General features: G+C 42.6%; 1 protein-coding gene across 4 annotated transcripts in view; it reads right to left on the bottom strand.

Moving 5' to 3' along the window:
- The window catches only part of TFPI (tissue factor pathway inhibitor), a 55,755-nt gene that overhangs the window by 17,668 nt on the left and 21,721 nt on the right, over positions 1 to 16,366 (bottom strand). For all 4 annotated transcript variants that reach the window (XM_030580571.1, XM_030580570.1, XM_030580572.1 and 1 more), the window contains exon 4: positions 3,806 to 3,844. In XM_030580571.1, coding sequence (XP_030436431.1) covers positions 3,806 to 3,844 — 39 coding nt within the window. The remainder of the gene's footprint in view (positions 1 to 3,805; positions 3,845 to 16,366) is intronic.

Genomic DNA, 16,366 nt, shown 5'->3' with positions numbered 1-16,366 from the left:
AGCCACACCCCATAATTAAGGTCCCATTTCAGTGAGTAGCTGTAGATATTCTGGGCCCTTTCCCAAAAAAGACACCCAGAGGAAAGCAGTACGTACTGACTTTCGTGGACTTTGCTACCTGATGGCCGGAAGCAGTAGCTCTAGGCAACACCAAGGCTAATGCTGTGTGTCAGGCCTTAACAGACATTTTTGCCAGGGTAGGTGGGCCCTCCGACATCCTTACAGATTCAGGATCTAATTTCCTGGCAGAGACCATGCAAAAACTGTGGGAAACTCATGGGGTGAACCACTTGGTTGCCACCCCGTACCACCATCAAACCAATGGCCTGGTGGAAAGGTTTAATGGAACTTTGGGGGCCATGATACATAAATTTGTCAACGAACACTCCAATAATTGGGACCTAGTGTTGCAGCAGTTGCTGTTTGCCTACAGGGCTGTACCACATCCCAGTTTAGGGTTTTCACCATTTGAACTTGTGTATGGCCATGAGGTTAAGGGGCCATTACAGTTGGTGAAGCAGCAATGGGAGGGGTTTATGCCTTCTCCAGGGACTAACATTCTGGACTTTGTAAGCAACCTACAAAACACCCTCCGACACTCTTTAGCCCTTGCTAAAGAAAACCTAAAGGATGCTCAGGAAGAGCAAAAGGCCTGGTATGACAAACATACCAGACAGCGTTCATTCAAGGTAGGAGACCAGGTTATGGTCTTGAAGGCGCAACAGGCCCATAAGATGGAAGCATCATGGGAAGGGCCGTTCACAGTCCAAGAGCGCCTGGGAACTGTGAACTACTTCATAACATTTCCCAATTCCTCCCTAAAGCCCAGAGTGTACCATGTTAATTCTCTCAAGCCTTTCTATTCCAGAGACTTACAGGTTTGTCAGTTTACAGTCCAGGGAGATGATGCTGAGTAGCCTGAAGGTGTCTACTACGACGGGAAAAAAGACGGTGGTGTGGAAGAGGTGAACCTCTCAACCACCCTGGAACATCTGCAGCAGCGACTAATCAAGGAGCTGTGCACTAGCTTTGCCCCATTGTTCTCAGCCACCCCAGGACGGACTGAACGGGCATACCACTCCATTGACACAGTTAGTGCTCACCCAATTAGAACCCCACCCTACCGGAAGTCTCCTCACTCCCAAGCTGCTATAGAACGGGATATCCAGAACATGCTACAGATGGGTATAATCCGCTCATCTACCAGTGCATGGGCATCTCCAGTAGTTCTGGTACCCAAACTAGATGGGGAAATACGCTTTTGCGTGGACTACCGTAAGCTAAATGCTGTGAGTCGTCCGGACAACTATCCAATGCCACACACCGATGAGCTATTGGAGAAGTTGGGATGTGCCCAGTTCATCTCTACAATAGACTTAACCAAAGGGTACTGGCAAGTACCGCTAGACGAACCTGCCAAGGAAAGGTCAGCATTCGTCACTCATGCGGGGGTGTATGAATTTAATGTCCTTCCTTTCAGGCTTCGAAATGCACCCGCCACCTTCCAGAGGCTGGTAGATGGTCTACTAGCAGGACTGGCTGAATATGCAGTTGCCTACCTCGATGATGTGGCCATTTTTTCTGACTCCTGGCCCGAACACCTACTATACCTGGAAAAGGTCTTTGAGTGCATCAGGCAGGCTGGACTAACTGTTAAGGCCAAAAAGTGTCAAATAGGCCAAAACAGAGTGACTTACCTGGGACACCAGGTGGGTCGAGGAACCATAAACCCCCTACAGGCCAAGGTGGATGCTATCCAAAAGTGGCCTGTCCCAAAGTCAAAGAAACAGGTCCATTCCTTCTTAGGCTTGGCCGGGTACTACAGGCGATTTGTACCACACTACAGCCAAGTCACTGCCCCACTGACCGACCTGACCAAAAAGACCCAGCCAAATACAGTTAAGTGGACTGATGAGTGTCAAAAGGCCTTTACCCAACTTAAGGCGACGCTCATGTCTGACCCTGTGCTCAGGGCCCCGGACTTTGACAAGCCATTCCTTGTAACCACAGATGCATCTGAGAGTGGTATAGGAGCAGTTCTCATGCAGGAAGCAACGGATCACAACTTCCATCCTGTCGTGTTTTTCAGCAAGAAACTGTCTGAGAGGGAAAGTCACTGGTCAGTCAGTGAAAAGGAATGCTACGCCATTGTGTACGCCCTGGAAAAGCTACGCCCATATGTTTGGGGACGGCGGTTCCAGCTACAAACTGACCATGCTGCGCTAAAGTGGCTTCATACTGCCAAGGGGAACAACAAGAAACTTCTTCGTTGGAGTTTAGCTCTCCAAGATTTTGATTTTGAAATTCAGCACATTTCAGGAGCTTCTAACAAAGTAGCTGATGCTCTCTCTTGTGAAAGTTTCCCAGAATCCAGTAGTTAAAAAGTGTTCTTAAAATGTAAAAGTCTGTTAGTTATATACTTAGTGGTATATGTAAAGGTGCATGTGTTGCATTAATCTGTTTATTTTACAGTTCTAGGAGGAAATCGCCACCAGTGAGGTTCCCCACTGTCTGCAATTTGGGGGGCGTGTCATAAACAGATAGCTAAGGGTTAATGTTCTTTTACCTGTAAAAGGGTAATAACAGTAACCTGAAAAACCTGACCAGAGGACCAATCAGGAAACAAGACTTTTTCAAATCTGGGTGGAGGGAAGTTTTGGGGTGTGAGTTCTTTGTTCTTTGTCTTGTGTCTGTGCCCTCTCGGCTCTGAGAGTGATTTTTTTATCTCCTGGCTTTCTAATCTTCTGTTTCCAAGTTGTAAGTACAAGGATAGTAAGACAATAGATTTATATTGTTTTCTTTTGTATTTACATGTGTGTAGTTGCTGGAATGTTTTAAATTGTATTCTTTTTGGATAAGGCTGTTTATTCATTTTTTTCCTTTAAGCAATTGACCCTGTATATTGTCACCTTGATACAGAGCCTATTTTTAATGTCCTTTTTCTTTCTTTTTATATAAAGCTTTCTTTTTAAGACCTGTTGGAGTTTTTCTTTAGTGGGGACTCCAGGGAATTGAGTCTGCAGCTCACCAGGAATTTGTGGGAGGAAGAAGTCAGGGGGAAAAATCTCTTTGTGTTAGATTTACTAAGCCTGACTTTGCATATCCTCTGGGTGAGGGGGAGAGAGATTAGATCTCTTTGTACTTGTGTTTCCAGGACTGGAAGCAGGGAATCTCCTAGGGTCGTCCAGGGAGGGGAGCCTGGGAGGAAGTAACAAGGAAACAAGGGGAGGAGGTTATTTCCCTTTGTTGTAAGACTCAAGGCATCTGAGTCTGGGGGTCCCCCAGGGAAGGTTTTGGGGAGACCACAGTGAGCTAGGCACTGTATAATTCCTAGCTGGTGGCAGCAAATACCAGGTCCAAGCTGGTAACTAAGCTTGGAGGTTTTCATGCTAACACCCATATTTTGGACGCTAAGGTCCAGATCTGGGAAGAAATGTTATGACACCTGGAAAAGGCAATTCCTTCATCTCAGACTCCTTTCTGAATTTAAGGTCCTCGTAACTCTTGAAGAATCAGTTAGAGTCCCCCTTTCCTCGTTACTGAAGGAATGGAAAGAAAAATGCTTAACATTTTTATTTTGGAGAGGAGGGATTGCTTGCTATCGGTTTGGTAATCACTGTCATCCCAGATACTCTCAGTGAATACAGGGGAAGAAGAATAGTGAACTCTGACATCATTTAAGCCTGAAGTTGCTCAATATCAGAAGGTATTCTGGAGCACTGCAACAGGGGGACCTACCATAAAAAGCTCATTCCCTGTTGCCTCCAAATACGACACCGCTAAGTAATTACAATATGAAGATTACCTTTTCCAAATCTTCCACGGGTTTTCTTCACTGGGAATTCTGCAATAGAAAGAAAGATATATATATATTTTAAAATAAATAGCAAGAGGCTCATCTCTAGAATGAGACTGTGGCATTTAGCCAAAGCCCTGCATTGGGGAGAACATGGAAAAAATTGCTATTGCACCATCCCTAGGTCTTGTCTACACTAGAAAAATATTGCAAATATTTTTACACTGGTTTCAGCTCTATTTACATGGAAAGGCCTGCTATAGCTGTGCTACTGTAACATGCTAAGTACATTGGCAGGGGGGATTCCTGGCCCCACTGAAGACAATGGCAAAATACCCATTGACTTCAGTGGAGTGAGGATTTCACCCAGAGGTGAAAGTAAGCCGGTATGCCCCCGTATGGCGTACCGGCCGATGCGCCGTACCAGGACAGATCAGCTTCCCCTGGCAGCAGTTTAAAGACCTGGGGCTCCCAGCAGCAGCTGGAGCCCTGGGCCCTTTAGAGGAAGTCAATGGAAAGATTCTCAGTGCATAGATTTAAGGTAGAATTGAATCTCCCTCTTTGAAATAATCACTGGACTACAATGTGCTAAACAAAGAATAATACACAGAGATCTGCTAAAACGAGAATACCTCCGTTGACTTAATGTTATGTCACAGTGTTGAGAAAAGCTGGGTAGACCTTGCAAATCCTTCTGCTTGTTTTCTATAAAACAAATTCTTGGATGCTAAGGTCTGTAGTTTAAGGTAACTGAATTTGTCAATGTTACTCATTGGAAAAAATGCTAAATATACTTCATATTTCAACAGAAAAAACATTATGCTAATATATGCTCAAGAAGCCTACAGCCCTGGAAAGATTCTCCAGTTACAGTATGTGTTATTAGGTACATTTCATTCTTATGACTGTCAGCTTTGTAAAAATATTTGCATCAAAGTAGTACATTTGAATTATATTCTTTATCTGTTTTCCAAACAGCAGCAGGATTGAATAACAGGTCAAGGTCAGCAAGAAGACTGAACCAAACACTCAGGTCTTTAGGATTCTTTGCAGGTTCTTTCGCAAGCATCTCGTTGGTGTTCACAGCCAAATTGTCACTTGATCTGATCATGTCTGTTCAACCATGAACACTCATGCAAATCTCTTGTTTACATGAACAGTGCAGGGAGAAAACTTTCATTTGTAATCATGTACAAACATTCACCTCAGAATTACTCACTTTAGGTCATCTAATAAGGGATCAAAAACTGGGACTTTATGAAAAGTTTGTGAATACATAGGCCCAAATCTCTGTGTGCAAACTATTGGTCAGACAATTTTGAACAAAAAATGAATCTGGGAAAACCATGATTAACCAATTCATAGACAGAATCTGAATGTAACAATTTCCACCACGGTTATCAGCAAGAATTGCAGCTGAGATTGTCAAAAGCAAAGCCTCTACCACTTGATCTACAGTAGTAACAATAACCAGAGGCTCTTATCCTCTGTGGGGACCAGCCACTTAAAAAGAGATAGGACATTAAAAACTGGAAAAATGGGGAAAATCACTTATCTTAATGCCCCCTTATGTTCTTCTTCCAGGTCCATTTCCAAACTTCCTTCCACCTCCAGTTAACCTCCTCCTTTCCTTTAAGTTCCCTCTTATAACCTATTCCTTCAAGGTTGCTTATAAGCTATGCTGAAATCAGTTTAACCAAATTTAACTAAATAAAAGTTCATCTATCTATAAATACATGCTAGCTTCTTATGTGACCACATAACCCTACTGTGCTCAAATTCAGTTTGTCCCCATCTCCTGACATAGCAATTTTCTCCTAGTCTTCTTATCCACCTGCAATACACTACCTGCAGGTGGGCTACTTCATGGGGCTTTGCCTGGATGCAGCAGTTCATCTCAGGCAACAAACTGAATTGGGGCCTCAGTAAGAAAACTGTTCAGGAAGGGACTCAATCTTTATTTGCTCTGTGAATCACCATACACACATTTAGTATATAAGTATATAGTATATTAACAGAATATCTTATAAGAAAACACCATTGAAGTGTTGACTTCAGACATAATTTTAATAGTCTTTTTTTAGTTCAGTATTAAACAATTTGTTCCTCTTGAATGTGATTAATAATAAACATATTTATAGCACCATAACTTTCCATGGCTCTTCAGTTACAGAGGTGCTCATGATAAGTGCTAAATTTCTGGCACCGGTTTTTATTGCACTTCATCTCAACAATAACGTCTCTTTCTGGGCAGTCTTTGACATATTTGTTCTTTTGAAAGCATCGTGCCATAATTTCATTTTGGACTTTTAAAGCAAAACTATCAGCACAACAGAATCAGTATGAAGTTCCACTGGGATGCATTTTCCTTCTTCCCCTGGGGTAATCCAGACAGCATCATTTGAAAAAAAAATATTCTTCGGAGACAACAAATACACAGTGAAGTGACTATCTTTCACTTTAATATATTTCTGGCCATTCCTGTTAGCAAAAGCTTGTACCTGAGATGGTGTGGTTCCCGGCCACCCTGGAGAGGGATGAGCCCCTCCCACATCAGAGTGGGCAGAGCCAGCGAGTCCTGTGCCCGCCCCCCAGAGGTCAAGGTGCAGGACAGAAAGTATAAAAGCCTGACCCCAGAACTCACTGGAGGAGCAGCCGCTGGAGAGGTCAGATGCCTCCGGCCTAGCTGTCAGTTGGGAGACCCTGGTGACCTACAGTGGATCCGAGGACTGGCTTGACCTGCCGACACCCGAGGCTGCCCAGAGCCCAGAGGAGCTGCCCAGCCTGCCCTGGCCAGTTACCCAGAGGAGCCCATGGTGCTGGACCCCCTCTGGAGGACACCATCCGGACCCCGGTACCTCCAGAAGGGGAGTTTGGAAGTAGCCCGGGGGCAGCCGACCCTAGTCTGGCTGCAGCACTGTGAGCATCTATGTCAGTGTGTTGCAGCCAGTATCCCCACTGACTCAGCAGCAGGCCTTCAGCCGCTGCTAGTGCCCTGGGCTGGGACGCAGTGGAGTGGATGAGCCTGCATCCCCCCTGCCACCCAGTTTCTGGGTGGCAGTCTCCCCCTCTTCGAGGCCTTTCTGAGCCAAGAGCCTGGGCTTGTTGTTTACTTGCCTTTGCTCAGCCCCTGCCTGAGGGCCTGAGACATTGACTCCTTGCTGCCCCACCCTGACCCTGGGCCTGGACCTGCTAGATAAATTCTGATAAAGACTCCCGTGGCCAGGCAACTGGAAGGAAGTAGTGAGATGGTGTGGTTCCCCACCACCCCGGAGATGGATGAGCCCTGGCCAAACCTCTCTACACTTATGTATAACCCCACAACCTTTCTATTTTCTGGACAGGGGCGGCTCCAGGCCCCAGCACGCCAAGCGCGTGCTTGGGGTGGCAAGCCCCTGGGGGTCACTTTGCCGGCACTGCAGGGGCAGCAGGCAGGGTGCCTTCGGCGGCTTGCCTGCGGGAGGTCCACTGGTCCCGTGGCTTCTGGACCTCCCGCAGGCAAGCCACCGAAGGCAGCCTGCCTGCCGTGCTTGGGACGGCAAAATGCCTAGAGCCGCCCCTGTTTCTGGATGGTAACATCAGACTGTTTCACTACAGTCTACTTCCCCACATTGATTGCAAGTTTCAAGCCAGAACATAAGAATGGCTCTACTGGGTGAGAACAAAGGTCCATCTAGCTCAGTATCCTGTCTTCTGACAGTGGCCAATGCCAGGTGCCCCAGAGGGAATGAAGAGAACAGGTAATCATCAAGTGATCCATCCCATATCGCCCATTCCCAGCTTCTGGCAAACAGAGGCTAGGGACACCATCCATGCCCATCCTGGTTAATAGCCTTTAATGGACCTATCCTCCATGAAGTTATCTAGTTCTTTTTTGAACTCTGTTATGGTCTTGTCCTTCACAACATCCTCTGGCAAAGAGTTCCACAGATTGACTATGCTTCGTGGGAAGAAATACTTCCTTTTATTTGTTTTCAACCTGCTGTCTATTAATTTCATTTGGTGACCCCTAGTTCTTGTGTTATGAGAAGGAATAAATAACACTTCCTTATCTACTTTCTCTACACCAGTCACGGTTTTATAGACCTCAATCATATCTCCCTTTAGCCATCTCTTTTCCAAGCTGAAAAGTCCCAGGCTTATTAATCTCTCCTCATAGCGAAGCCATTTGTTGCCCATTTTCTGAACCTTTTCCAAATCCAATATATCTTTTTTGAGATGGGGCGACCACGTCTGCAGAGTATTCAAGATGTGGGCATTTAGTTTCTCCGCAATGTCCTTATCATCCTTGAGTGCTCCTTTAGCACCTCCATCATCCAGTGGCCCCACCGGTTGTTTAGCAGACTTCCTGCTTCTGATGTACTTAAAAAACATTGCTATTACTTTTTGAGTCTTTGGCTAACTGTTCCTCAAATTCTATTTTGGCCTTCCTAATTGTATTTTTACATTTCAATTGCCAGTGTTTATGTTCCTTTCTATTTTCCTCACTAGGATTTAACTTCCACTTTTTAAAGGGTGCCTTTTTGCCTCTCACTGTTTCTTTTACTTTGTTTAACCATGGTGGCTCTTTTTTTGTTTCTCTTACTATGTTTTTTAATTTGGGCGTATACATTTAAGTTGAGCCTCTATTATGGCAGAATCAGCAGTTTTCAGCATGTGATCTGTACTCTTCAGGAAAGATTTATTGTGACTGTACAGCTCCTGACTTATTTCATTAACAGCCAGTTCAACACTTTCTCTTGCTATTGGTTCTAATGTATTACTCAAACGCACTACTGAATTAATTTTTCCTGTGTAAGCTAACATTTACGAGTAGCTTTGCTCTGCAATCAGGCATAGAATCATCCACTGTAGGTATTTTCCAATACAAGAAAGATGAGACATCTTTTCTAAGATGGATATATAGTACACTGAACTGAGAATTAGGACCTATTTGTAATTTTACTTATATCAGTACAATCTGAACAAACATGAAAATTGCCTTTAAAAGTAATTTGCTTCTCTGCCAAGTTTGTCTGTTTCCCTTTCTCCAGCTCACTTTTGTGCAAAATGATGCTGATTTCTTGGAGTCTGTTGATTGCACCAGGCAGTTGTCGTAATGAGAAGCCGAGTGATGCAAACTGTGACAGAGAAAACACTCAATGATCGCTTGGAGACTAATTTGTTGTTCATTGTTTTGATGCTCAGTTAATCTAGCATTAAAGTTCTGACCAAAAATATACCTTCTTATGGAAAAACTCAACATGGTGATATTTTAATAAAACTAACCTTCTTGAAAAGTTGAAGTTTAATAGAAAACTGTAGCCTTTCCATAAGACTTTCCACCATCCTATTTAATTGAATAGTAAATACATTTTACTATAAAATGATATTGGATGATTTAAAAGCTTATGGCAGTAATTCTCTATTAAATTCTATAAGTTTTCAGAGGACAGAACCTAATGAAATCTAAGTAACTGCATAGCTGCCCACCCACTGGTATTCCTAGTGTATTCATTTTGGAAATGACTGCAGGAATGGGAATCTTGCAATACTTGTCATTTCATATTTGGCTCACAGTTTCTGGAGAGGATTTGGGACTGTTATTTGACACTCAATTTGGCTCATTTATTTCTGCTTTAGTACTTACCAACAAAAAGAAAAATATATGATATTATATATATATATATATATATATATATATATATATATATATATATATATATATATATATATATATATATATATATATATATATATATATATATATATGTTTCTTTATGTGTCCCTTCTAGCTTTATTTCTTCCAACTTTCTTTCACTGTGGCTTGTGCCTTTTTGTTTCTGTCTTGTTGGGATTCCCTCTGAGACCTTTTCCTACTTGGCTTCCCAAGAACTGAGTTTGACTCCAGATTTTGTCACTCAGATATCTTTATTTGGCAGACAGTAACGCTACACTGAGCTGATGGGACTTGAGTACGTGTGTGTGCTGTGTGTGTGATGCAGAGTATATCACAATTCGAAAATTACACAGAAACCTTTTCCTTTTATATACATCCTATATAACTGCATTTTTTGCATTTACTATGCAGTTCATTACACATTTTTGGATTGGATTAGTTACTAATTCCTACATGGCATGCTTTGCCCAAGCATTGTTTGTTTGACCTACCTTTTTACCCCATCTCCATAATTTTTAACTTATTTTGTCCATTCTTGTTTTGTTTGTACTAAAGGATTCCCTGGCTGTTCTCCCTCTTATCTTAGCTGGCTCAGACATTTTGTATTCTTAGCCTACTGACCTATTTACTTGTATTTAGCACAAACCTTCCATTTTCAGCATAATAATTCATTTACCTCCCTAATCCTATCTTCTAAGAAATAAGGCTTCACTCATGTGCTTAATTACTTAAGATGTCAGGCCTACCTACATTCTCATATCTTAATTAGTTCGCATGAACTTTTAGCCTTTCCTCCGTGCTTGCTCCAAAGCACCTTTCATTTCTGGGGTTTATGTGAGTGGTCCATGGAAGATGCATGCTCATCCCATTATTGCTGAAGTGCTGTGGCAGTGGAAGTTTCATGGGTATCTCTTGGGTGTTTATTCTGATACATTTCCCTTTTAACCAAGCATTTCTCATTTTGTGAGTTTTCCTTAATTCCTAAATTTAAAATATTAACAAGAAACATTTTGTTTGCGGCATAGATATATCTGTGTTGAAACACTGGCAACATTAAGATGTATTTAAGCAGTTAAAATAATGCTGAGATATTACAGATGGAGCACCATATTCAACAATAAGATCCAGTTCCACTGAATCATGCTGGCGAAACTAGATTAATTAGCCAGTCAATCTGGTTTTATGGTTAACTGGCACCGAAGGTGAATTTTGGCCATAAAGTCATTTTATCTGGTCCCTATACTAACTTTCACCTTCCCAGCTACTGGTGTAGAGAAGGCACAACAGATGCTCCTGTGTTGTGCCCAACCCTGGCTGCAGATTCACAGCCCCTTTGGTCCATTAGCATCTGCGACAGAGCTGCTGTTAGGTTACCTACTAGGTATCTTAAATATGCTTGAGGCCAGACTTGTACAGTGAGTCAGATTCTTAGCTGGCATAAAGCAGCTTGGTTCCATTTCAGTCTATGAAACTATGCCAATTTACCCCAGCTGAGATTCTAGCACAGGGGGGGCTGGATCAGAAGACAGCAAAGATTAGCTTTATACCACCTTTAAAAGCTTTACAAGGATTTGCCCCAACACCTTGTTCCTTTGGAGTTTAGGGAAGGTGCCCTCTTTTTCCTGCCTCAGACTCTGTCTCTAACAATCTGACTACATTAGATTGAGGAGAAAAGAGCCATCTGGTGAGATCGAATTCCTCTCATGGCACCTTACTGATTACATATGCTCATGACTCCTGTAAAATCTTCACCCTTGATTCATTATGTATCAACCTTCTTTCCTTACTCTTATCCCCTGTATCCTGATGGACCATTCCAAGCGACCAGAGGGTTACATGTTGGCATGAGGTACATGCAAGAGACTTCCCTACTCTGTGTCTGTGCCAGAAGAGGAGAGAGAAAATGCTTTGGTGTTCCAGCTGAATCCCAAGTCCAGATGATAATGGAAGTGTGCCAAATGTTAGTCTGGTGGATAGAAAACAAGAGGCTAATCCTCACACTCCAAAATCCTGACCTTTTTAGCATCAAAAACAAATCAAGAAAGGAGCTTTGTTTGCTATTCTGATATATGTGCTTTGTGTTCTTGAGTAGCACAAATCCCCACGACTACAAAGAGGTTAATCATATTTTTCTAATCAAAAAGTTGTACCCTGTTGTACAACTGACAAAGACCCCTTTAAACAAAGGCTTATCCCTTTGGATAATTTTGCTGGAGAATAAAGATTTTTAGGATACATACTTACATAGCCTTTCTTTTTATGGGTTTCTTTTATGAAAGTTTACTAAATATTGAAAATAATTTCGGGATTGGTTGCTTACAGGATACATTAAATTAAATCCCTGACACAAATTTATGAATATGACCTCAAAGAAGGAATTCTGGTCTAGAAATCCCAATGGTAGTGAAACATACAAGTTCTATACCAAATAGGAATGATACAATTTGACTACTTTATATTTTTCTTTTTAAAATTTACATTAATACTGTATGAGTTGTAATAAAAATAGTATTAGTTATTTGTGATTCAAAGACATGTTTGTTACAGAAATGTATATGATAAACAATATGCATTTACGGGGGCCAGGGAATCATCTGCTTTGTGGAGCACAAAATCTTTCACATTATAATATTCACTTAGGTTTTGATGCATCTAAGCACTTAAGCATGTGTTTGACTTTAAGCTGCAAAGTCTTCCCATTGACTTTAAGCCTATGCTTTAGTGCTTTCCTGAATCAGACTTTAAGCAAATTAAAAAAGGACTCCATAAATATTCCACAGTGAACCCACAAGATTCAATTCTGTGTAGGACAAATAGCATAAGAGATTGACAGGGTGGTCTGGAGCAGCCAAGAAAGGAAACATAAGAAGTGGGAATGGACTGGGATGTGATTACTCATGCTGGCTTTGTGTACTGAATCAAGAGATTCCAGAGTTCATGTTTACCTGAGTTGAACTCCTGTCCCAGCTGGATTTCCTGCCAAGAACAATCTCCCTCCTACATCTGGCAGTTTCTTAAAATGATTATTTTAAAAAACAAGGCTAAAAACCATTTGAATTGTACGGTATTTTTGTATGCTAATGGACACCCAAATAGGTAGGGGAGAAAAACCATAGAAACTTGCTTTTAAAAGAAAGAGAGAAAAAAATGGTAAAGGCCTTTGATAAACTGTATTAACTTCTACAAAAAATAATTCTGGGCACATGGCTGCAGAAATACTATCTGCACTGCAGAAAAAGGAAATTCAAAAGATGATGTAAAGGCTGTACCCGTCCTGAACCCATGCAGAAGTGATTCCCCAGTGAGGTTACTGAGCCTAGTTAGAACTGGGTTAAATTTATTCAGCTTGTTCTTTCACACTCTGAAATGCCGATTAACACTACCTTAATTGCTACAGAATCTTCAGTTGCTCCAGCAGCCTGGGTGTCTTGTCTGTCAGTCACATACTAGCATATCATTATTTTTGGTACATCAATCTTACATGCACTTGCTGCCGGCTGAACTTTAATTTTTAATCTCAGTGATACTAGGGTAAATACAGGACAAACTACTCATCTGAAACCTCTAAGAATAGATTTAGGCTGCTTTCCCCTGTTGCAACTTCACTTTTAGAGGAACTTCCGCCTTGAAGGCTCTGTTCTGAGTCTTAGCAAAAGCCAATAAAACTGAGTGTTAAACTAGTTAATTGTCCAGAAAGCTACACTGAAAGATCTGCTGCTGGAAGGGTTAGTAGTGACACAGTCATTATCATTGTCACAGGTCATTGCTGAAATTTTCCAGTGAAATTTCTATGTCACCAGAGGTAGCTCAGTGTGCGACATGACTGCTTCAGAGAAGAATCCTTACAAAATATAATATTTTTTAAAAATTATAATTAAACTCACTTTGCTTCTAAAATCTGCAATCCAAACATTTGACAGGATATGAAATTAGACAGTTTGCAGTGGGATGGGGGATGTTCTAGTGGGATAGGTAGAGAACTAAGTTTGACAACACAATAGACTGGTGCAGACTGAGCAGAAAAAAGGTGTACCTGGTTAAGTGATAGAAGTTGCACTGATCTGGCTTTCAGTGAGTGTGCAAAATGAGTACAACTTTTTGTCTGGGAGAATCAAAGGAAGCAGTAGGTGGCAAGGGAATTAGCAGGAGGGTGTAAGATAACTTAACCTTCTTGTTCATTGCTTTTCTATTCATTTCTGCCCCCTCAACATGTACATTGCCCACTCACTGAATGCAAAATTGGTGCAAGGTATACTTTTGATATTTATAGCTGTTAACATACTTCAGCACATACGTCATTCTTAAACTCAGGCTTCCATGAGAGTTCCTTCTTTTTAGTTTACCTTGCTTACTGAATTTATCCAACTACTTCAGCCCAGTTAGGCCTCACGATGCCCCATTAAGTAGGAATCCTCACCTCCAGGTGACAAATGGGGAAACTAAATCAAAGAGCAGTTAAATGACTTTCCCATAGTCACACAGCAAATCATTGGAATAAAATCCAGGTTCTTAATCCCATGCCTACCCTCACTATTCATTAAGAAAGCAATATACCTGTTACTTTTGAAACTACAGTCCCTCAGTCATAATCCTGGCTTTGACCCAAATTCATTCTATGGATGTGACTATGTGTTAAACTTTCTACCTTTATTTCCCTACCTTTAACAAAGAGACAATAGAATATTTATTTATGGTACCTAGCTCTTGGGAGGATTAGTTAACGTTCACAAACTATGAGAAGCACTATGTACAGTAAGTGCTAAGTATCAGCAAGAAACATTTTAGTACTTGATGTGACCTGCACACCTGCTCCGTTAACTCTTCTCCCCTCTATGTCATTCTGACACTTTGAGGGAAAATAGGCACGTTAAGAAGCTGTTTAGGATTGGGCTAGTGACATGGCTCTTGGTCAGGGGTGTGCAAACTTTCTGGCTAGAGGGCAGGCTATGAATGTTCATGAATCTGGGGTGCGGGAGGGGCTGAAGGCTCCTGATTGGGTGAGGGCTCTGTGGTGGATTCAGAAATGAGGAGTTCAGTGTGCAGGAAGGGGCTCCAGGCTGGGGCATAAGGCTGGGGTGTGGGGGCTCCAGCTGGGGGTGTGGGCTCTGGGGATGAGGGTTTGGGGTATAGGAGGGGACTCTGGGCTGGGATCAAGGCATTCGGAGGGCAGGAGGGGGATCAAGGCTGGGGCAGGGTGCTGGGGTGTGGGAGGGAGTCGGGGCATGGAAGAGGTTCAGGGGTGTAGGCTCCAAGCAGCACTTACCTCAAACAGCTTCCAGAAGAGCGGCATGTTCCCCCTCCAGCTCCTATGCAGAGGCACGGTCAGGTGGGTCTGTATGCTGCCCTGTCTGCAGACACTGCCCCTACAGCTCCCATTGGTCGTGGTGCCCCGATCCCACTCCCCTACTGAAGCACCAGACCCTGCTCCCCGGCGGGTGCTCGAGGGCTGGATTAAAATGTCTGAAGGAATGGATGTAGCCTCCAGGCCATAGTTTGCCCATCCCTGCTCTTGGCAGTTTTTATTTGGACACAGATTTTTTCTGGGACTCCCCTGAGACACATTTAGGATGTAATCTAGAGCCCACAGAAATCAAGGGAAAGACTCTCGCTGACTTCACTGGGCTTTGGGTCAAGCCTTAGTGACAGACTCCGAATTGATAGACATGATGGAGGAGAAAACAGATTGCCCTTTATATCTAGCATGTTACACAGACAGAGCACAATGCTGTGAACTGCGTTGTCTTAAAGCTGCAGTATGTCTGGGTCAGAACAGCAGGAAAGGGTTTTTTGAATTCTTATTGTAAACTCCTAGTTTCTAAATGATTTTCCAGAATTAAATATTTTATTGCATGAGATACAAAAATTTGCCAAGCATGAAGATGATACATACTGTTCCCAGGAGGTCAATTTTTATCTTACAATTCTGGCCTGATGCCTAGAGTACATCAGCATATTTCCAGAGCTATAAGGAGGCCTGTTACAGGGGCATGCTTAGAACATGGTGAGGACAAACAGAATGACACTTACTGACATTTGCACAGAAACCTATCAGAAGGGTTCTCAGATTGCTTCACAAAAAGTCAAGACAGCTTAGTTATGAATCAATCTCTAACGATATCTCATTGCTCAGCCTAGGAATAACTTAATCCCTTATGTCAGTGGGTCTCCTGGGCCCATTACTATTGAATATCATATTTTGCCATTGGGCTACAGAGGGTTTGTGACTGAAAAGTGATTTCTGTTGAAGACACAGGATTAAATGAATCCTTGAATCTGAGTTCAAAAAACAAAAACTTTTTACAGTATTGAAAATTACTGGAATTCTTCAGGCTGTTTTCACTCACTCCCCAGAGACCTCTGGCCTTCAGCTTCCACCCACTGCTCCTCCTGCACTTCACAACCGTTTCCCCAACCCCTTTCTGGCTCCCTCCTGAATCTACATGACATCTTCCATCTGTCTCCAAACTAATCAAAATCCATATCTGGTATCCAAAGGAACTTGGAAGAGCATGCCTAGTGATGTGATGAGTCCATAAATTTGCCACATTCATGAGGGGGCAGTAGCTTTCTGATTTAAGAGCATCCCTCACTCGGTACTAGTGAGGCCACTGGAGTATTGTGTCCAGTTTGGGGCCTCTCACTACAGAAAGAATGTGGACAGATTGGAGAGAGTCCAGCGGAGGGGCCTGGGTCACATGACTTATGAGGTGAAGGTTATGGAACTGGGCTTATTTAGTCTGCAGAAGAGAAGAGTGAGGGGGGATTTGATAGCAGCCTTCAACTACCTGAAGGGGGGTTCCAAAGAGGATGGAGCTAGACTGTTCTCAGTGGTACCAGATGGCAGAACAAGGAGCAATAGTCTCAAGTTGCAGTGGGGGAGGTCTAGGTTGGATATTAGAAAAACTATTTCA

This window comes from Gopherus evgoodei, chromosome 11 (genome assembly GCF_007399415.2).
Source record: "Gopherus evgoodei ecotype Sinaloan lineage chromosome 11, rGopEvg1_v1.p, whole genome shotgun sequence".
Lineage (NCBI taxonomy): Eukaryota > Metazoa > Chordata > Testudines > Testudinidae > Gopherus > Gopherus evgoodei.
This window is presented reverse-complemented; position numbering and strand designations above follow the sequence as displayed.